Source organism: Copidosoma floridanum, unplaced genomic scaffold (genome assembly GCF_036245765.1).
Source record: "Copidosoma floridanum isolate Cflo_tuat_1 unplaced genomic scaffold, Cflo_Japanese_pri ptg000013l, whole genome shotgun sequence".
Classification (NCBI taxonomy): Eukaryota; Metazoa; Arthropoda; class Insecta; order Hymenoptera; family Encyrtidae; genus Copidosoma; species Copidosoma floridanum.
Window position 1 is genome coordinate 22,229,736 of NW_028321890.1, and position 23,259 is coordinate 22,252,994.

Here is a 23,259-nt window from a genome sequence, read left to right on the forward strand (position 1 = left end):
CCTTAAAACGCAGAAAATTAATTTGGGTCTGGTTACGAGTGTAGTTTTCCCACGTGGTATATAACACTACAGTGCTTCCTCGGACTACCTCGCTCACTTTCTTACGCGAATAAATGAATATCAGTCGCCATACTCGCTTGAGATTCATTCAAACTTTCGTCGTTTATTTTAAATTCAGCCGTTTAGTTACAACTTTTTAGTGAACATTTTTACAAGGCCAGCCTGTTATGTAGCAGAGTCGTTTTTTTCGTAAGGGGGAGAAGATTTCTTTTTTTTTAGGGCTTTGCGTTAGTCTTCTGTTTGGATAAGAGCAAAGAGAATTATCGTTAAATTGAAAAAGTATAAGGTAAATTGGTTCATGTTAAGTTTTACTACCTGCAGTTTAAAAATCATTCGTGTTTCACTACTATTATCAAGGGGATGAGTATTCTTTATTTTTTAATCAATCAATGAAAATGTTTTTCGTCTAGTCAACAAAAGGAAATTCATTCAGGAAAATTTACTTACTCAACACTATCAATCATAGTAGTGGTTGAAACCTCGTAAACCGATCACACTTATCCCGGACGCAACAACCACTTGAGAGGACTTCCTCCCCTCAATGTGCTATCTTACATACATTCATATGCACACCCGCGCAGGATATCAGAACTTTGCCTAACAGAAGAAAACAAGCTGCCTGCCCAGTTATTATCGAGCCTTCACATGCGCACCCGTGCGAGATAATCTCGTTTTCGCGAGCAACGTTGGAAGCCTTCGTTCGACAAAGGGTGAAAGTCGCGTGACAGAGCCGATTAGAGAAACCTATCTATAGAGCATGCGCTTGGGCAGATCCTTGTCTCGGCAAACCACCAAGAGCGACGCTTTTAGTGGCTCAGAAAAACAGTCTCTATGCGCGTCTACGTTTCTGAGCCGATAGTGGGTTTCTTTAATATTTTTACTATTGTTGCAGTCTTTTTCTCATAATTACTTTTTTTCTCATAATTTTATGGTGATAATAAGACTCAATTTTTAATCTATTATGTTATCTAATTAGTGTTTGCGCTGTAAAGTTATAGATCATTGAAAATCGATATGTCGTGTAATAACTAATATTATGTGTTGAAATTCAATGACCGGTCTCTATTGTGCTTAAACACATTAGTTAACTCGAAACATTATTTTTCTATTAATTTTACATTAATTTTTTTATTTAATCACAAGTAGTTATATTGGGTGGTACTTATTTTTAAAAAACTCGTACGCGTTATAATCATCGTACATTATAAATATTGATTCGTCGTTGGTATGAGAAAAAGTATTAAATTGTGCCATACCTTCAACTGGATAATTATAAGAATCAATTAATTACATTTTAAAAGTAATTACGTGAGATATTGTTATCGTACGCTACCGTTGTAATTGTCATCATTGTCATTATCAGTTTTAGATTGATTTTTTCCAAAATTTTTATTTTTCATATCACACATTGATACAAGCCTAGTGGAAAATTATTTTTCATTTGTATTTATTCTCTTTTAAAAAGCATATAGTTCCATGTCATCTAAAAAGTCAAAACATAATAATTTGTAGTCTTGTTTTTATTATCTAATAAGAAACCAATTATTGTTATACCCCTGTTTTATATCGATGTTTAACAAACCTTCTTTTCTACTACAATCCAACTATATGTAAGTACTATTACTGTTATGTGGCATTAGAAGTTCGAAAATTTATCGCCAAATGTATATCTGTAGGCTAGTCATCTTTATTTCCTTCCTTCTCTTCCTTTCTCATGTTTTTCTAGGCTTGCAGAAGGGAGGACTCCTACAGAATGGTCTCAATCCTGAAGATTTAGATTTAGCTGGTAGGCGTCGACGATGGTTTTGGCCAATCCAATACTACCCTATGTTCTAGGAACCGGGGTGTTGAAATAAACTGTTTTATTTTGTACCACCTCAGTTCAGTTTTTGTCCTTCTATCAACCAATTCTATTTTTTTAAACGATGTTTTGTTGTCGATTCGGTTTATCTTACGTTCTTTTACCTACTGGTTTTCCTACAATTATCTTATGGATATTTTATTGTTTTTCTCCTTCCAGCAGGACCATATTATAACGATGTACTTGTCCTTATAACGTGGTCAACGTTTAAAGTTCTTGGACCTCTAAATTGTGCATAAGATTTTTAAGTGTTCGCTAAGCTCACCTCACTTGACCGTAAAAATTTTCCTTGGTACTTATCTCTAAAAGTGCAAGCTCGTATTTCTCAGTAATTACCAACGTTTAGCTTCTATATCATGAAACTGGCAGTATCATAGTTTTGCTGACACGCATCTTTAGATTTTATACATAAATCATGGTTTACTAACGCAATATTCGCAACTTATTGACATAAAGATACCGAAGTTTAAGTGTTTGTGTAACGCCATCTCTTTTTTATTTTGTAATAATATGAACTGAAGTATTTAAACTTGAGAACCATTCAGAATGTTGTTCATAATACTTTTTACTGTTTATTTTAGACAAATCTTCTGCTTTATTGATCGTATATTTTTTTTTTTTTTGTACTCATTTTAGTCCTAACATCCCTTTCTTTCTAAACGAGTTTTTATGTACATTGAATAGCAACTTTTCTACAATATCTTTGTAGCCTATTCGAGTTGTTCCTTTGATAGTTACCATATTTCCAGTTACAAAGAATAAAAATTATGTTAGCTTTCAAAGTATGTTATTTTTGGAAGTAATCGATACGGCATGCCAATATTTTAAGGCCAAATCAATAAAACAATTTATTTCTATTTCCAAGTTTTTTTTGATTGTTTAAATTTTATCAAAAGCTATTAAAATCTACATAAATGTTGATTAAAAATAGTGAGTTATACTTCATGTTCTTTTAACAAGTCATATGCACCGTAAGTGACTTATTTTTCCGTAGAACCTTTATTAATGATGCTAAGCTTCGACTAATGACTTAAACTCATATTAAAATTTCAAACTTTGATTTTAAAAGTTTTAAAAGGTAGCTTTGCCCAAAGGATTAGCGATTATAATTAACCTGTATTTGTTTAAAAACACTTGATTTATGCGATCAAACGTATTTTTACTTATTTATAACTGATGCAAGCGTAGGTAAAAAAGAAGTCTTTGTTCCCTTAAAGCTTGTAAAAATACATGATTTATTTTTAAAAAACCACTACAAGACGTTAAATGTTAATCAAAACTCTCAACATCGTAGAATAATGAGATTTCTATAATAATTGTTTTAAGTATAGTTGGACCAAAATTTTAATAATAGTGAAACTATTGTCACAACGTGCAAGTAGTGGGTTGTTGAACCGTGTGTTAGTGAATTTTCAAGATTTTACTTAAGGAACAAAACTAAAAATTATACTAACGTCCAAACTACATTCTATCCTACCCCTTAAGTGCCCCACTTATAAACTACTCACCAACAAAACGACCATTTCTTTTCCGAATCGCCTGAAATACGCGATAGATACTCACATTGGAGCAAAAGTATATGACGATGCTTTCCAACGACCCTAACTCACACAGGTGATTTTTGTTTTTACAGTAAGAGTATACCGATGGCAAGAAACATATATAAACCCCTTACTTTGACAAACATACCAATCTTTTCCTGAGCATGATGAGCCGAAGCTCCGAAGATTTCCTGCGCTCCATCCCTGCGTTGAAACAAATCTTACAAACGACACTCTTGACAAGCTATGTGCCAAATCGGTGGTACAAAAAAAAGAAAAAAAGTGGCAACCACCAGCCGAGGTGAAAGATGACTTGGACGTCGCGAGAGCTGACTTAGCGTCTCACCCCGTACACGCGGCCCTACTGACACACCAAGCTCTCTCTCTCCAGCCAAGACGTTCGAAGCACCGTGTGTACAACATACACATTTCTCTCCTATCTTCCTCTTTCCGTTGCTTGGTCAATGGTTCTCGCTCGTCTCCACCGTATACTCCACGGCTCTGATATGCCGCGTATGCGAGAGAGAGAGAGGGAGGGAGACAAATAGAGAATGAGCTAAGTCAGGGGCGATGTATACCCATAGCCGATCGATCTGGTCTTCCCTCCTCCTCTTATTCTATCCGAGCTTGTTTGCCATCGCGCGGATAAGAGGCGTCTCGTGTATCCATGTACACGTGTACGTGAGAATGTTATAGATACGCGAAAGCAAAAGAGGAGGCCAAGAAGGGGGTTGGTTGACGTTAACGGGACATTGCTGCTGCTAGCACTGCTTCCGCGCTTATGCAGGAAAAATAAATGACGGGGTGAGTGTAGTAGTTTGTGGCGCCCGGACGCCTGGCGCCTCCGCTCGATCTGCAAAACGAGCCGAGTTGCGTACATCCGCCCCACCAATTCTTCTTTTCTTCCTTTTTTGCGAATTGGTCATTGTAAGTATGGGTCTCTAGCAAAGCATGGTTTTATCGTGTGTGTGTTTACGTCCTTGTGAATGAGTTGGCTTTACGCGTGTGGGTACGTGTGTTTGTTTTCGCAGAGCTTTTTGTGCTCGTACTCACGCTGTCTGAGGAGTTTACGTGAGTGTGAATGGCTTTACGTTTAATCAACACCAGTTGTAACTTTTTTTTAATGATAACATGTTGCATAGATGATGTAGAAGCTTATCAAACATTTTTGCCAGCATAAGTTTATTTACATCAATAAATACTTCACAGTCTATACAGAAAAAGCATTAGTGTTGGAGTCTCTATTCCACCTAGAAATTGTACGTTCAACAACTCCAAGTCCAAAATAGTTTTTACCCCAGATGTTTTAACACGTTTAGTAATATCAGGCACAACAATAAAACATTGATATCCTCATTTTTAAATAAATACTAGTTATATCAGACGCACTTTACATAATTTAAATTATTAAGTGTACTTTATAATTATTTATTAAACATTTTATTCTTTTATTATTTAAAAAAATGTAGTTCATAGTGTTTAAAGAGAACAATATTTTGCTTACATTTTTTCGTCTTTATGAACGTACACATCACATCTTACTTATACCATTTTTACGTATTACGTTTTCATCGTAATGCCACCAATTATTTCAGTATTTTTTTTTAAATTAAGTTTTTACGTAAACACTATGCAGTAAAAAAAAAAAAAGGTGAAAACATTTATTTCCATAAAAACGATGTGTTGCATAGAGTCATTATAAAATAGCAAAGTGCAAGCATACACTTTAATTTTTAATAAACTTATATCAAGTACAGTTTTTTGTTTAAATCATGTTCCTATCATATTGTCCGAATTTAAAATATTCCACACAGTGAATAAAAAGATTTCAATGATATGAAAATGAAACTTTAAGATATATTTTTTTTGTTCAGATCAACAATCAGATTCATTTGATATTGTCTTTAACCTCTAGATTAGCGTTGCTGGTGCGTACCAGTTACTCTATTAACCCCTTAACTACTCTTTCTCTTTGCTGTTAGTTTTATTTTTTAACTAGTCCTATAAACACGAAGAAAAAAGTTATAAGATAAAATTTTTATGTAATGTTGAAAATGTAGAAAAGACAACTATTTGAAATAAACTACAGCAGGATACAATATTTTGCGCTTAACTTTGCCTTCATGGCACGTCTGGCAGAAAATTTTATAACAGGCAGTGATAATTGAAGGAAAGTAGCTACGTGGAAGATGGAAAAATGAGAGATTACTCGCGGGAATGGGAAAATCATCGCAAGAGTGGCCTTGTCGGAGCAACGACTCTACCTGCTCCACCCTCCAAGCCTCTAGGGACCCTTTTTCATTATTTCCATCCTTGTCGGGTCCTCCGTTTTTTTAATTCCGTTCCTCTCAGTCTGATATTTACTCGTATTTAAAGCTGCGTATAGCAAGAGAGTGCGTTGATTTTTTTAAATTTATACATCACTTTAAACAGAGAAAAGCACAAGATGTTTCAAGCTCAAATTGATATCTTGATAAATCGAATTATTGTGAATGGTATCGTAATGTGAAATTTCTTCATGACAATACTTAAAATCATTGAAGCACCTTACATTCTGTAAGAATACGTACATCGTCAAAAGTCATTCTACTAGCCAATTTGTTAGTCATATTTTAACAATAGTAAAAAGTTGTAATCAACATGAAGTTCCATATTTCAAGAATTTTATACTCTCCAGTGTGCTCGAATACATTACTAAATGATCTTGTAAGAGAAAGCCACGTCAGAAATATTGTTAAATCTGCTGACACCACCTCATAGTGATTGAATCAGATATTTGACCAAGTGATACACATCTCTTTTGTAGAAAACAAACCATCGAATTCTACAATATATAATTTATCCATTATTCCGTATATATTTTTTATACCTATTTATTACACGTGGCATAATTATTAGTAAGAGATAAAGAGAGAAAGAGATAGAATGAGTGAGAACTATAGGTAGATGCCTAATCACTTGACCGTTCGATATATATGTACACATACACAGCTTGTCCATAATAATTAATCGAGCCGATATACGTCACAGAAAGCACATGCACAAACACGTATTGCTCCGAGCCATCAGCTCATTGTCAGAGCCCACCTTTTGTCCGCGAGCGTAGGTATATATTCAGTACAGCGAGACACAGAGAGAGAATCAGCAGAGCCCAGCCAACAGCCCGTTTACACCAGAGATTACCCGAGGCCTCTCCCTGCTCCCTGCGCATTTATCCTTCCTGCCTCTGCATCCAGCCTTCCGGCCTTTCTTCTTGCTTTTTTTCTTTTTCCGGCTCTTTGCAATCCTTTTCCCCTTTGGCTGGTGGCTGCGCTCACACTGCACTTGTGCTCTCCGCTGCGGGGGCTTGATCCTACTTTGTCTGGAAAATGGGTATACGTGTGCCATAGCGAGATTTTCTCTCATTCTTTTTTTTTTAGTCTTCCATTTAGTACGATGATGGCGTTCAGTTGCGTTTTGCTTTATGCACAAGCATGATTGACACATGTATAAATGAGTGCTTAACCCTCAGATGTGAATACAATTTTTTGCGAGTACAACGGTATTTTTTTTATTAAAGATGCAAGTTGGGTATATCCAACGACATGTTTATCGCATGAGTAACTTGTCCAGCTAATGCATAGTGCGAATGTATATTATTTTTTTAGTTAGTCGAGACAACAAAGTGCATATCCTAATCGAAGGCTCCCTTCCTACATACTCTTTATATTCTGTTTTTGATCCCTTGATCTCTCCAAGGGAAGACTGAGCTGCTGCTTAAATTAGTACTTGCCGCGGTTCGGTGGCACACGGTATGTATACGTATGTATACAGGCAGTGCAGATGTAGGGTAAGGGAGAGCTGCTGCTGGGTGCAGTCGAGAGAGCGTGTCTTTGGCGATGCTCGACACACTTCATTTGAATTCCCAGCGTGCAACCGATTTATGGGGGCACTGCTCCGTTCGCGTGCAAATAACACACATAGGTACGTACACACGGGCGCACATGGTTTGACTAAGTGAATTACAGAGGAAGACGAGCTGGGCCGATGGTTTACGTAAGATGTTTTGTTTAGCTGAGACGTAGAACAGTGAATTCAATACTGAATTACTTTGTTTGCTCGTACGTGTGCTGCGTATGTAAAAAAAAGAAAAAAAATCTCCCTCAAGCAAAAGAACGTTAGCTTTCAAAATCTAACTCTAATTGTTGATTCACATGACAGCTTAAAACATGAAATGAGCTTTTGAATTATATCATCAATTATTTTTTACAATTAAATATTTCTAAGATTGATTTTTTAACTCTTAAGTCTTTAACAAATCAAAATTTTGAGTTTTTAAATTATTTTTGTGTTTTTATGTACGAGTGTGCAGCTAAAATATTATCCTACAAAATGTATTTAATTTTGGGGGAAGTACGTCCATTACGTCATAATTCTCGATCCTATAGTTACCAAACAATTTTTCCATGAGTTAAGGTACGAAAAGTACGAAAGTACTACAACAATCTTACAATTCGCTCAAGTAAAGAATGCGAGATAAATCAATTCTCGGTGGAATGATTCTGGCATTCTAGCAGCGGTACGGAAAGTTTAATTGAGAGAGGTACTTGCAAACTTCGATTGGATTTAAGATCACCTTATACCCCGCATGTTTGGAAACAGTAGCGTATGCAACACGTTGCTGGCTGGTTTGCAGCCAATTGCGCAATTTGAATGTAACATCCGATTAATCAATTTGCTCGATGGTAATTTTCACGCTGGTATGGCTTCGCACTTTGTGCATATGAAAAAGATGCAACGGGAGCAAATTGAATCGGTCGTCTCGGATAAGTTAAAGTGGCACTTCACGTATTGTTACCACTCACCGTTAGAGCAGCTTTAGAAGTGCAAAAAAAAAAAAAAAAAGTAGTAATAACAATGTACTATCGATCCACGTAACCAAATACCTTCAAAGGTTGTAAAAAGTTCGGCTGGATGCCTACTTTCCTTGCGAAAAATGGGATAAGTTTGGTGAAAACTGATCTCGCGACTCGTGCAGGCCATGGCCTTCCCCCATCGTGGCGTCACTTCCGACAGTAACGCGATCTCATAATCAAAAAGTTTGCCACGGAAAGTTACGCTTTGTTCCTGTGGCCCCGTGTTTGTATAACTCGAGCTGGAAATCAGCTAGCCACGCTTCTTTGTAAAATGAATTAAAAACAGAGCGTGCGGGAGATTGTGGCTCCGTAAGCTCATTGAATATGAATAAACACTGGAAGTCATCGTTATTAACAAAAGATGATCAAATATCGCTTCAAACTTTGGGCAGTATATTTTTCTTTCCGAACAAATTCTGCCACCAAGTCCATCATAATCATCATGATGAAGCAAGGGAAAGAAAAGAAGAGAAAAAAAAAAATCTCGAGGAAAGAGGAAAGTAGGCGAATTGGCTTAGAAAAACGCATAACGGGCTGTACAGCTGTGGATGAAAACGAACGGGCGAGCAAAAAGAGCGTAAAAAGAAAAAGCAGCGGACTTACTTTGAGGGCTTCCTCGTGGGTCACTGCCCGAAAAGGCGTACCGTTCACCTCCAAGATGGTGTCACCTGGCCTGAGTCCAGCTCGCTCCGCCACCGAGCCCTCCTCGACCCGCGAGATGTAGACTCCCACCCCTGAGAACACAGCGGAGAATCACGTACGCGTGCACACACTCATACACACTACACATAAACCCACATGCGTCCCCAAGCCAGTTTTTTTTCCCTTTTTTTATTTTTCTCGAATATTTTGGCTCTTGCCTCTTTTTGGCCTTCTTTTGCATCGTGATGCACACTGCGTGATATTTTTTTGCACTGCTCCATCTACTATTTTTACCAGTGTGCAAAATATAGTCTTTGCCTTCTCGATCTCTGGTGTCGTTTGTCACGAGCTGTACACTGAGACTTCTCCAAGAGATGCAAATCAAAGCAAAACCGTTGGCTGTGAAAATTAAGCTTGAGTGATTTTAATTTAGACTCTTTTCTGTTAAAATTACTCCGGGAGCTTTTGTCTAATTGGAATACCGTTCTACATCGTAGAACAGAAGTTTTGCAATTATAGAAAAAAAAAAAAAAAATGTGTACGTATTACGAACACTCTGTGTGTATATTTATGGTTTGGTATAGTCATTTGCATAAGTTTGGCAGTTCATTTTGTACTCTGCTTTATGTCTTCGAGAAATAGTATTCAACGACAAGAAAGCACTCGTAGGGAGCCTCCAGCGTAAGCTTGGCAATTTGATCGATACCAGAGATATGATGCATCACGAAAGAGGCATACAAAGATAAATGAAAAAGAAGTTGTACGCAATACATGTGCTGATGCAGAGAAACAAAAGAAAAAAGTGGAAGTTGATGCTGTGCGAGGCCTTTCGGGAGCGCTATAGTCATGCAGATCTATGTATAATGCAATAATAGATTTAAGTATGTGTATGGTTTATGCCTACGTAAAAACCAGCCTCGTGAATGCGTGAAAAGCTTATTAGTTGGATGTAAAAAGGGCTTTAAAATTAATAAAGCTACTTTTTTCGAGGAGCTAATATGCAATCTTTGATAAAAATTGTGCTGGTAAAGTGCAAAAGTTTTAGCGCTTGCCGTGTTGACTATGAACTTTCTGCCGGCAAAACTTGATTATTCGCGAAGCTAGTTATACCGTCGGGATTCTATTTGCTCTGTCAAACGATGTTGATGGGATTTGATTTAAGGTGTGTTAATTTCATGAGCAATACGTGGACTTATACTTCACAAGTCGATGATTTGTTCGAAAATTTGGTTCACAGGAAATTTCAAATTCAAATATTACACAAGGAAGATTGAATGAACATGGATCGACAATATTAAAAAAAAAAATAATAATAATAATAATTCAAGAAGCTGTGAGGACAAATATGGTGAGCATCAAATATCCTCAAAGCAAATAATGATCCATCTTTTCGTTTACTATGCGAACTTTCCTTGATTGCGAGAAGAGCAGTGTTGATGCAATCACAGGGATTGCTTGTTTGCCTAATCAACTTTTTTCAAATCTAGCAATAGTAGGAATATATCTAGGGATTTGTGCAAACAGTGTCTCGTGCATCTATTGCGTCGACTCGTGATTTTATTCGTCGAAGGCTCGAGATTGTCAGCGAAACTTGCATCTATCGACCCTTACGTTCGAAGATTGAGGACGAGTTGAAAATCATAGAACTGGTATAAGTTTTATTTTTTCTTATTTAAATGGTTTTAAAATATTTAAAAAAATGTGCAAGTACAAAAAATTTGAAAGTATCAAACGTATAACTCTCATAAGTAAAAATATTTCAATGAACAAACAATACATGAATATGTGTACCTTTTTATTAATGAATAAGTATTTTTAAAATGAATTTACCCGTAAATTAGGTCATTAGCGTTTAATTTACAAAATTTTTTGAACAAACCACAGGTAATACGTACGTATATATACCGAAATAGTGGTTTCTGCCGGTATTAACCCGTTACTCCGAGGCCAATGCGAAAAACTAAGCGTTTTCGTTGTAATCTGAGAACAGCGCCGTGCAAAAATGATAATACACCTGTTTTCCGTCCCGGAGCCACAGTATCGACGATACGTTTGTGCTTTCGAGCACGTAACTCAGAGTCTTTTTCGTAAAAGTTACCCCTAGTCACCCAATGTATGCACATACATGGGGGAGGAACGGTAGAATATGTTTGCGTTGCTGCACGCGATTTCTCGAGCCTCCGAACACCTACATTACGTTTTCATGCGAGGAGGTGTACGTTTTCGTGCGACACTTGCCGTGAGCCATGTACACATGTGCATATTTAAAGCTAGTCACTTATAAAATAATCAACGATATCATTGCAAGCCTTGCGTGTTTATTATTCTCTAATCGTTGCTTATGAATTCGCGAATGACTGAATTATCAAAATGCAGTAGAAAAAAATGAATATGTTTTTAAAAAAACGAATGTTTCGTCGAAAAAAAAGATTATGTATTTTATAGTTTAAAAGGATGATCATCACAAATAGCTATGGAATTGCGATCATTCAATTGTTTAATGTTACTTTTTAATGATGAAGCTTAGACAAACAATAGTTATTATACTTGAGAATACCAAAAATTTATTGAGAATATCAATTCATTTAGATAATTTGTGATTTAGTTCCAACAGAAAAACAATCCAACTTAATATGAATGGTTTTTTAAAAATTTTTTAAATAAAAGATGGTGTAAAGAGTAAATTATAATATTGTTCATGGTTATAAAAAAATTCAGTGAGTTATTTGCTGAAAGTAAATATAGATACTTATCTTTACCATACTGAAATAATTTATCAAAGGTTCCTAAAAAAGTAACATTTTATTATTTTCTCCAAATGAATAGGTAAAAACTGCTATCAAAATGTAATCCATCATTATTTTCAAATTCTTATAGCACGAGAATCAAGAAATAAAAGTCTTAAATCATCAAAGTAGAACACAAAATCTAATAATTTAATAGGCAATATTTTTCTTTTTGTCGTACGGTTTTTCACGATTATTTGATTTCAAGTTTAGGCTTTTAATGTATCGTTTTTTCATTTTATTCGTTTTTATTCTTTTAAGTTAAGTACGTTTATACGTTTAATTTCCTTTGGGATTTAAACGAATTACCTGACGGCGCATCTGGTACAGCCAAACAGACAAGAAAAACATCCACAATCAAACTCTTACATAATTTGATATGATATATATATATTATTTAAATATTATATTTCATCGAAAATTTTGAAATCAGTCGCTCAAAAATCTGCTAATTTTTCCAGATAGTCATGATTCGTGCTTAAATATTATTAACCATCGATGTCATCATAGAGATTTTCTCGAATTAAATTAAATAGATAATTTCGAGCATCAAAGTGTAAAAAATTTATGTAAACACTGGCATTGATACAAAAAATTTCAAATTTTCCGATGCATATTTAAGCTAAATATTAAAATGACAACTAAATAAAAAGCACTGTAAGAAAGCTGAGCCAAAGAAAAATGTCGCGCGATGATTCGAGCATGAATGTATTACTCCAACTGTCAATGAAGTTTTTTTGGTTCATACCACTCAACGAAATGATAAAACGCCACATTATGACTCAATAATAAAATATATGTGCAGATCAGCGAAAAAAATTTCGGAAATTCCCTGTTGCCACCTACAGCAATTATACATAGCCTACTTACAAACGACTAGAAACATGTATTTTTGCTTTCCGAAAGATTTTTCACTCGCAACGAAAAACAAATTATCAAACAATAAATCGTAGATAAAAATCCCGTAAACCCAGATCTGAGTATCTCACCTGCGTCTTTTCCGCCCTTGACGCAAATGCCGAAACCGTGATGCGAATCGGGGGGATCGCGGGTCATCGTGACAGTGCGCACTTGAAGCTCCTGCAAGCTAAGCGGCTGGGGCGTTTGTGTGTTTGATTGCGCGGCGCTGCGCTCGCCCCCGACGCTGGCCGAGGAATTGCGCAACGCCGCCACCGAAGCTGGACTCGAGGCTGGCGTCCGCCTCTCGTTTTGCCGGCGCTCGTGCAGTCCGTTGCCGAATAGCCTTTCGGGAGAAGAAGAACAAGAGGATGCAATTGAACTTTCGAGTTATGGGAGGAGAGGAACTGGAGGTTCGTTTGGATGGGCAATCTTACACCATTGGGTATTGTTGAGATTAGTTTGTAGCTTGTTAGTAACAGTCATTTTTTTTTTCCTACAAGTTGTATGTTTTTACTTCATCAGGTGCCCAATTTTAACGAACGAATTTCAGATCTACATAAAATTATTTGTATTAGGGTGCCCCTAGCGTCCCAAGTAACCCCAGAATCATTAATCAATACTTTGGATCGCTTGGAGTACTTGGAGCATGCAAATGGAATAAATCTATCGTGTACATTATGTCTCTATCATCTTTTCCTCTCATGCCTGTACGATAGCATAAAAAAACGAAATTAGTAAGGATTAATGTAGCATTATTTTCTCCACGAATAAATAGTCATAGATGAAGTAAATGTATGATGGTTCATAGCAGGTATACAAACTAATGTATTGACCTTGAAAAATGATCGTTAAAAGATAGCGTCTGTCATCTCGTCCGATGAAATACACCAGAAAAATTTTTTGCATTATTACCTGATAACCTGCTCAGGCGAAATGGCCCCACTAGCCCCCGTAGCGCCATGCGAGCGATGCGACCTGTATGGAGTGGCGTGTGTCGAGTGATGATGGGGCGCACTAGGTGGCCTTTCAACGATGGTGTAGCTCGTACCAGGTGGACTATAGTAGCCCCGATCGCGGGCTGAGGAGTGGTGGTGCCTCGTTGACGACGGTGGCTCAAGGTCCTCGGCCTCATAACAACTGCCTCCCGAGCCGCCGCGCAGCAAGTGAGAACTACCACCCCGTAGATAATGCGATCTGCTACCTCCACCTCCGCTTCCACCTCCACCGCCGCTGCCACCTCTTAGGCCGCCGAGACCGTCGTTCGTGCCCCACTGCAGCTCTTGCAGCTCCGAGCCGCCATCCTCTGCTGTCGTCATTACGCTCTACCCTTAGATGAGTATCTGTGAATGACAATTAATAGGCAATCGTCAACGAGGGAAGTTGCATTTTTGAGAATCATGTATTTCATAGTGCATGCATGGGTTTCATGATAGGCGTTGCTTTTCCATGGAGTTGCTTTATACGTCTTCTTAAAATAAATTACGAATATTGATATTGAAACGGAAAGATAATAAATCCTGCAATTCTTGCAGTTTTAGCTGAATCACAAGGCATACATGTCTGACTAAAACGACCTTATACTACTTAAAATTCCCTTGTCGACCACAACAGTTACTGCTCTCCTCCCAATATATATGTCTATATTCTAATTCGAATATGGGTGTAACGACGTATTACGAAATGTACGTCATAATAGATCCAAAAAAGATTTCACCAACGTGTACGAAATGTTAATCAAGCCATGTAAACTGTTAATGACAGACTCTACATCGAGTGAACGTCAACGAAACTAATGGTCCATAAAATAAACGAAACGTCCCTGCCAAAGACAGAAAATCTAATTGAATTTCCACACACTGGGGCGTAGCGGATTATTTGAAGTCATTTGCGATCGAGGCGTGTGTTGTACCTCACGTGATTAACGTACACATATATGTATATACAAGCGTCAACGAGCAGTGGTAGGGTTATCCTCGAATCATTGAGTTTTGAAGAAGTGGCAATCCCCTGACGACATTTCTAATTTACTCAGTGCTTCAAGACTAATTAACCGTACTTGGGTCAAAAGTATATGTGTGTATGTGTGTATGTGAGAGAGAGAGAGAGAGAGAGAGGAAGGAGTCGCATCGGGACCGTGAATTAGTGTACACAGTTGGAGGCAGGGAGGACAAATGTATCCAGCGAATTGCAGCAAATTACTCGAAAGAGCCAGCTAGCTGCTAAAGTAAATTGGCTCAGGGTAAGAAAAATAATTTTAAAAAAGGATATGGAAAAGGAGAAGGAAAGGAAGAGAAAACACGACAGAGATATAAAAAAGACAATTAAGTAAAGGCCACGTGTCGTGTCAAAGCCAAGGTAGCTGAACTTTACCGAGAAACTTTGCCTTGAGCTCTCATATTTGCGCATATATAATATATCTGCTGAGGCATTATTGCTTTTACAGTGGAAAGAGAGAGTAAAGATCTTATGAAGAAGAAGAAGCAATCGCTTTGTCGCAAGAGTCAGTGGTTGTGTACATTATGGGTGTGCAAATAGTATATGCATGTACCATCAGTACGCGATCGTCTACGGCTTCATCGTCTCGACCTCCCCTACACTGACAGTAGGGAGGAATAGGAAGGAGGTTAACCTGGCTTGCGGTCACTGATCCGCCTATACGGACAGCAGGCAGGCTACCAGTGTATCTATTCGAGTTTCCGTCGCTACTGTTGGAAATACGCGGATTACGTGCTCCACATGGTAGCTGCTGCCTCGATTCTTTCTCTCTTTCTGGTACAGCCCGACTTTTACGCTCAAACGAGATTGGAACTGATATGGCTCGCAGCGGTGCTGGGACTTCCCGGCCATTCGGCGATAATACAAGGCAAAGTTCGAGAGGGAAGTCGCGGGCAAGCGTATCTTTCGGAGCTTATTGATGCCGAGTTTTGCTGATGCTGACGCTCGTGGGAGGTGAATTTTGTGCTGTTTAGTGCGCTGATTATCATCATGCGGATGGATGAACTTCAAGGCTTACTTCGTGCGCGGATGTTTCACGGCTCAGAGAGTCGGGGTCGAGTTTCAAGATGGTTTGGATGTGGCTCAACATATTTCGTGGAACCGAATGAGTGAAACATCTACTGGTTTTATCAATGGACGCTATATACACTACAAAGTTATTGAAATTGAGGAAATCGGTATATTTTTAGATCATTTTTACTGTTAGGATTGAGATTTTTACGGAATTCTCTAGTAACTATTCACTGATCCACGGATACCTAGTTACTTTGGTCAGTAAATGTACACTGGAAGTTGGTGAAATTTTAGAGAGGTACTGGTTGAGGGAGCTATGATAAAGTTTTTGTTTTACTTATCTAATGAAAAAACATACACATTAATTAACTTAAGATTGAAAAAAAATGTTAAAAAAAACGATTTAACACGTTAATCCACGGTATTTTTCTCTATAAAAGAACATGACAAATCTCTAATATATTTGCATTTATTTTTATTTCATTCAAAAATACCTCGTAAATTTTCTGATGAACATTATTAGGTGACTTTATACAACTATTAATATTTTGAAGTATTCATTTAGAAAAGAATATTGCCATGCTGATGCGGGATTATTACCAATACTTGCTGCGATGCCAGAAACGATATTGTCGAACTTTCTTATATCATTTTCGCAATAATACATTTCTAGGATAAGAAAACAAAATAATCTCACGGACATTAGTTATTACTAAAAATAGAGAAAAAGTCCTCAGCTAATATATCTAGAAGAGATCAGAAACTAAAGTTCCCGTTTAATAAGTAAGGCATGTGTGTCGTGCAGCTGGTCGGAGCGGAGAGCCCGACCGTCCTCGTGGTTTCCGTAAATCGTATATTGAGCGAACGAACGTGACTCAGTGCAATATACAAAAGCTAGGCGTGCCACTACAACCTATGCAACCTGACGTCTCGATTACTTTTCAGGAAACGGAGTTAGTTCCCTTCCAACTCGATCCCAGCCTGATTGTATATTGAGCAGTACAACTTTTTTTTCGGCCCATTCCTCTCTTTGTCCCTATTTTTTTTTATTCTCTGCATTTTGCTGAATTATATCTACTTAAATTTTGTTTGGCTAATAGTGTCAACTGATCAAGTCGTAAATAAAATAAATAATACAAATTGGATTGTGCAAAAATGTTTTTAAATAACAAACTGGATATTATTCTGCTCTGCGTGTTACTAATTATACATTTAGTCAGGATAATGTGTTTATTAAAATTTGTACTACAAAGAAAAACAAAATCAACTGTACATTCCATTGTATGCATAAAAGAGTATTCGACGGCTATATGCCTCTTTTCAGATATCGACCTGATTCTTAGCACAGAAAATTTGTATCAGGCTACAGCCACTATTGAGAATTTCCGCTATCGGCATTTACTTGTTTTTGCTCCGTGAGGCAAAAAATGTCTCTTTTGTCTCAGGTTCTGGCTGGATGTTCTTCAAAGAAACACGAATGTTAAAAGTAACGTTTTCTAGATAAAATACGGAGTTAGTAGGAAACGAAAATTAAAAAAAAATATTACCATACAAAACCCAATGACTTGGTAACCTATTAAAATCATTAAAATGTTGTTGCAGTTTCAATGGTGAATCTTAATTTTGTCATAGTTTAAAATGCAGGGTAAAATTTACTAAAATTTTAGATTAAAGTTTTTGGAAAACTAACATGTAGACGGGCTGTATAAATTTGATTATAATGTATTGTTTTTAGAATAAATAAACTCCACATACATAGCAAATATCGATTATTATGCTATTAACGATAACTCTATCATAAATACTAGTAGAAAAGTGAATATAATTAACTGTTCTGAATAGTGATTAACCCAATAATTTTCTTAATTTTTTTCTTTAAATGAAGTATTTTATTATAAGCAACAGAACTATTTACAAAAATTATTTAAGTATATTAGGTAAGAAGTGTACAAAGTAGGTGATTTTTTCCCGAGTGTGAATGCTATAATCACAGTGCGCTCTAGCAACTTATTCTATTTTTTTACATTTCGTGTGCAAAGATTTTAACTGTATCCTAAGTGCTCTTATTTTTGTAACTACATGTGAATCAGTACACTCAGTAAGTAGTTCGCACACTGTGCTCAAACTGATCATCTAACTTTGCACACATTAGGCTAAAATGTTAATTTTAATCAGAACAGATATTACTTTCTTGAAAGTTGTGTATTTGATCTCAATGACAATCGATAACACGATAGACTAATTATTCTTGTGCAAAAAATGTGGAGGCATGAAATGAAAAGCTTTATAAGAATATATACTACTAATGATCGTCGATCACAATGTACTATTATTTGAAATATATGAAACTAAATGGTTGAGTTACTAAAAAATGTATCTGCAGTGTTAACCTGTATGTTAGTAGGATGATAATATTCATTCAGCAACAAAGGCTGAATTTATTACAACTACATTCAATAAATTGTTCCAAGAACTAAACTTAAACAAGATATTTTAAGAGACCAGCCTTCTCTGGCGTTTAAATTGTTAGTGAGGCCAAATAGAGATTGTTATAGGAGAAACAGCTACAAACACCTAAAATATTCAAGCCATTAGCCAGGAAATTGAGCACACCAATTCACTTTTGAGGAGAAAGTATGAGTATCCTAGCAGACTTGAATCCTCTTTTCTTTCTCCATGACTAAATTTCAAAAAAGCTCGGCTCTCGCGGTCCATGCAAATGCGCAGCAGCGCTCTGATAAATTCCCATTACATCTGAAATTCATCGCACGCTCGCCTCTTTCTCTTCCCGTACCTTTTCCTTTCTATTTCGTTCCTCTTATCCTGTTCGAAGCCACATATAGCTCTGCTCCTCAGACTTTAGAGTATATGCTCGGCAATAGCACTTCATTTCTCGCACGCCTGTGGGAAGCGCATAATTTCATACACTCGTGCCCTTCGCCTTAATTCTTCTCCCAAGAGTACGAGCCAAGTTAGAGAACGAGGAGAGAAAAGTGGCGAGGAAAAAGTCTCCTGCTTAACTGTCTACTTTTTCTCGCTACTGTATTCCACGCTCAAAATAACCTTCCTACAGTTTTGTTGCTGCATTGCTCATTGCTTACTGTAACTTTTGCATGCATTACTCATCCAACTATACAGTTTATTAAAATAAGGGTTACGTAGAAACATTTCCTAGGACAGGATAATTAGTCAAGGAAAATTTAATCAATTACAACTTCCATCATCTCAAACTTGCTCAGTTGTCCAAAATTCAATATAAAAAATGAATAGCAATTTGGTTGGTTGAGCAGGACTATTAAATACACCAAATTGTTGTTCATTTTTTATATATTAAAATTTAATTAAAATTCATCAATTTTGACACTTTTTTTATCAGTTCAATACGCATTTTCTTAACAAATGTAGATAATTCAGTACATTAAAATACAATCAAAAAAGAGTTAAACTAACTAAAATTAAAAGTTAGATAATAGAATAGAAATTTCGAAGACAAAAAAATTCATTTTCAGGGGGTAATGTCTCTTGCTTATTTGCGTTTCTTGAAGCATTGACGCAGTTGTCCTCACCTCGACTTGTTAAAATACAGCTGCCTCTGTTCTGAAAATGTTTGTTGTTTTACATCATCGTATTATTTAACTGAATTCCAACAAAACCCTTAATTATTTTTACCATAGAGAGTTTAGAAATTAAGGAACGAATACATTTTTTTTTTTTCCTAGAAAGATCTTATTACTTTACAAGTAAAAAAAATGACATTATAGCTTTCGATTTTGTAAACCTTTTATTGAATGTATAACTTGGATAAAGCACTCATCTCGTGAATTACAAAGGCCTCACAATTACAGTCATAATCAAGAATAATTTCTATTTTATCAAGCATCGTAATACCGACGTTGCACAGCATAGGTGCGTTGGTCTGCTGTTTCCTCGTGGATGCGCTTGTGCCTCGTGAGGCTGCTAGCGCTCGAAAAAGTTCCCTTGCACACGGTGCAGTGATAGGGACGGTCACCTGCATGAGAGCCCCCGCTTGTATGGATGGTCATATGTTTTTTGAGGCTTGATATTGATTTGACACTTTGTTGGCAAATCGAGCAGTTATAGAAACGCTGTGGTAAGTGGGTAAGCAGATGATTCGAAAGACTACTGTTTCGGCTGAAGGTTTTCCAACACACTGAACATTCATACGGACGCTCACCCGTATGGATGCGCATGTGTGTTGTAACACTGTGCTTTTGGCGAAATGCTTTATGGCATACCGAGCAGCTATAGGGTATCTCATCCGTATGAGTACGCATGTGTATTTTAAGATGACATTTTCGACTGAAAGCTCGTTGACACGTAGGACAGCGATGAGGAAGCTCGACCGTGTGGGTCAGCATGTGCTTTATGAGATGTCTCGATGTGACAAAGGCTTCCACGCACCTGGAGCAGGAGTAAGGACGATAATTCGTGTGGTTGCTCATGCAGTGCTCTGAGAGTTCTTTTTCATCTTTGAATGCTGGTTTGCTTTTACACGCTTCACAACAATACGCGTGGGTGCGTATGTGCCTCGTGAGATCGCCATTATGGAGGAAAGTCCGTAAGCACACGGGGCAGCGATTATGACAATGACTTGAGTGGGTTCTCATGTGTATTTTGAGATCACTGCTATTTTTGAGATGACGTTGATCAATGGGGCAGTAACGAGCACCTTCGTTTTTCTTGATGCACCGTTCCGTGGGATGGCCACTCATATTAATAATGGATTTGCCGTTGCGCTTTTTGCTGATTAGTTACAAATTGGTTTTCTGTTTTCAAGGCAGCAATGTCCGTTTCGAAGCTTTGCTGTATTACAAATTTATAAAGGTTAATTAATACTTTGTTGAAATGATTTGAGTACGTAGTTTTAATGAGGCAGAACTATTACACGGAAATATTTTCTTATATTTTGACACAAAAAAGAAGATTGTTATAACGTCAATCAGCTGAGTAAGCTGTGTAAGTAGCAGTGAAGTTTTACACTGTTAAGATAAAACAATCACCGCGATAGTTCTAATGACAAAAAATTTTTAAAATTTAGAAAAATAGAAATGACGAAACTTTAATGTTGTAGTATAATTGGTAGGAAAGTTACAATTCTGAAAAAAAAATGGAATTCAATGTTTGGCAAAAACATGTAAAAACTATCAAAATCAGTAAAAAACAATGAAATTATTATAAGAACATTAATAAATTTACAATGAATAGAGCATATATAGTATGTTATAACTACACTTTTTCCTCTGGTGACAAATTTAGCTGTCTTCCCCTCTATATGCAAAGAAATGTGCTCTTTGGCATACAAGTTACTTCATTATTTTCAGCGTTCACTTAAGGAGGTTCGTACGCCATTCGAAGCGAACAGAAAGACACAAATACTATTGGAATATATTTACTTAGTTTGTATCAACATTATACTGAAACTTCGGAGTACTTTACAACACACTTTTTAAGATAACCAAAGTGAAAGTTTTGCTTTCAAACGTGAAACTTTACGGGAAGAACAAAAAAATTGACTGTAAAGGTTTTGCATCTTTTTTCGGCAGTGTAAAAATTAAAAATAGTATTATTTATGATTCGTCAAAGCTTGTTTGATTATGAACCTATTGCTATCGAATGTGACAACATTATAAAAGCACATAGCACGTTTTTAACAAAAAAAAGTTGTCATGCAATGTTTCCACTGTCTACCTTCCATTAAAGCAGATAAACCTTCTTAAAATGTTTCAAGTTGTGTAGTAATTATAGTAAAAATATATTTCATTTCTAATCTATCATAACAAAAACATATGCTAATGTTAACACTACCGCCATTTTAATAAAAAATTGCTAGTTCAAAACGTACCTCTTGAATCCGTAATTTAGTGATCCATGTTTTGTCTCATCCTGTAATATACTAAAAATTTTATGGAATTGACTATACTTTGAAAGATTATTGAACAATAGACATTGCTTCGCAATTTGATAAACTTACGAATTAATTTCAAGATTTACTCCTCACACATCACTTTAATATGTTTATTTATGTTGTTAGTCATGTATGACTATATAAATTTTGACGATAAAACTACTCCCTGTGTATTATTATAAAACTGTAGGTCTATACTGAATAAATCTGTAGTGTCCAACAAACGATGGACGAATGCTTCTACGTTGACAGAGTCAGTAACGAACAAGACATCACTAATAGTTTAATAATGTATTCTCACTGTGTGCGTGTAAGCCATTAGCTCTAATAGTCTGATAAACCTATCACATGTTTTTTCTAACATGAAAGTTATGAAATTGAGAATGAAGACAAAAATCTATATTCGTAAAAATTTTTTTGAACAAATGAACTCTAATTTTATGAAAAATATTCCTTCTGCAGTTATACAGTAAACACCCAAGGTTTTTTATGATTTATAATTGAAGGGCAGTCTGGAGAAAATTGAAATCTCCTTCGACACAACACATAATCATTAGGGATTTTTTTTTAACTAGGTGGTGCAGCCGCTCCGCACGCCAACCCCCGAAATTTAATAAAACATTTATTTTCTATGTTTTTAACGAAAAATACAATAATTATATCTTTGTTGTAACACGCAATATTGTAATCCTTATCAACTTACAAATTTAAATGATTTTTCACTGATTTTTCAAAATCTCATTTTCAAATCTACCCGCGCTTAATCAGTCTCAGCCAATCACAAGACGAATAAACAGGCTTCATCACGTGACCCATCGTATTTTTTTAAGAATAGGATACCGAACATATAGTAAATTACTTTTATAATTAATGTACAATATACAATCTCACAATTTTATAATACCATTGTACATTAGTTGTACTTAGTATAATTAAAATACTCGGCATACATTAGCTGAAGTTGCAATCCTGTTCTGAATGCAAAGTAAAACTTGTGCCTGTACATGAAGTGTAAAATATCTTATCCTAACGCCATTACTGAGGTGGTCTTTGTACATTATTGATGCAGAAAAAAGCACTTAAAGTTAAAATGTTCACTATTTTAATTTCAAAAAGTAGTTTATAACACTCATTTACCAAAGTAATGCTAATCTTTTCATTAGGATGACAGGCGTGCACATGTCACAACCTACATAATCAATTATTACAACAGTCTTTATATGTGTTGTACAATATAAGTATATTAAATAAGTGTATGCAAAAAAGTAAGAGAATAGCTAATATGCTTTCTTTGTACAGCTGATGACCGTACCCTGACAGTGGAGCAAAAAGCAATAAAAAGAAGCTCGTACTATTAATGAGAAAATAGCAAGAGAGGGAACGAGAAAACACTTGAGAAAAACCTTTTACCGAGTGCCTATCGAGGCTAAAAAGCTGCTCTGATTGGCCGAGTTTTCGTCTTCACTCTGATGTGTGTGGTGTTGGTGAGTGAGACGCATGGCAAAAATTAGTGTCGAGATTTTTCCACTAGCTTTCTTCCCTCAAGAGCTACCGCTGTTGCTGCTATTGCTCTTTTTTTTTCCTGTAGTTGCGGAGTTCCTTCGTGAAGTGCATGAATTTTTTATCAAGATTTTTCGCG

General features: G+C 36.3%; 1 protein-coding gene across 1 annotated transcript in view; it reads right to left on the reverse strand.

The window, feature by feature from the left end:
* The window catches only part of dysc (whirlin protein dyschronic), a 92,457-nt gene that overhangs the window by 48,234 nt on the left and 20,964 nt on the right, over positions 1–23,259 (reverse strand). The window contains exons 2-5 of the mRNA XM_023391298.2: positions 13,598–14,025; positions 12,775–13,028; positions 12,095–12,106; positions 8,961–9,091 (exon numbers count right to left, since the gene is read on the reverse strand). Coding sequence (XP_023247066.2) covers positions 8,961–9,091; positions 12,095–12,106; positions 12,775–13,028; positions 13,598–14,001 — 801 coding nt within the window. The 5' untranslated portion in view covers positions 14,002–14,025. The remainder of the gene's footprint in view (positions 1–8,960; positions 9,092–12,094; positions 12,107–12,774; positions 13,029–13,597; positions 14,026–23,259) is intronic.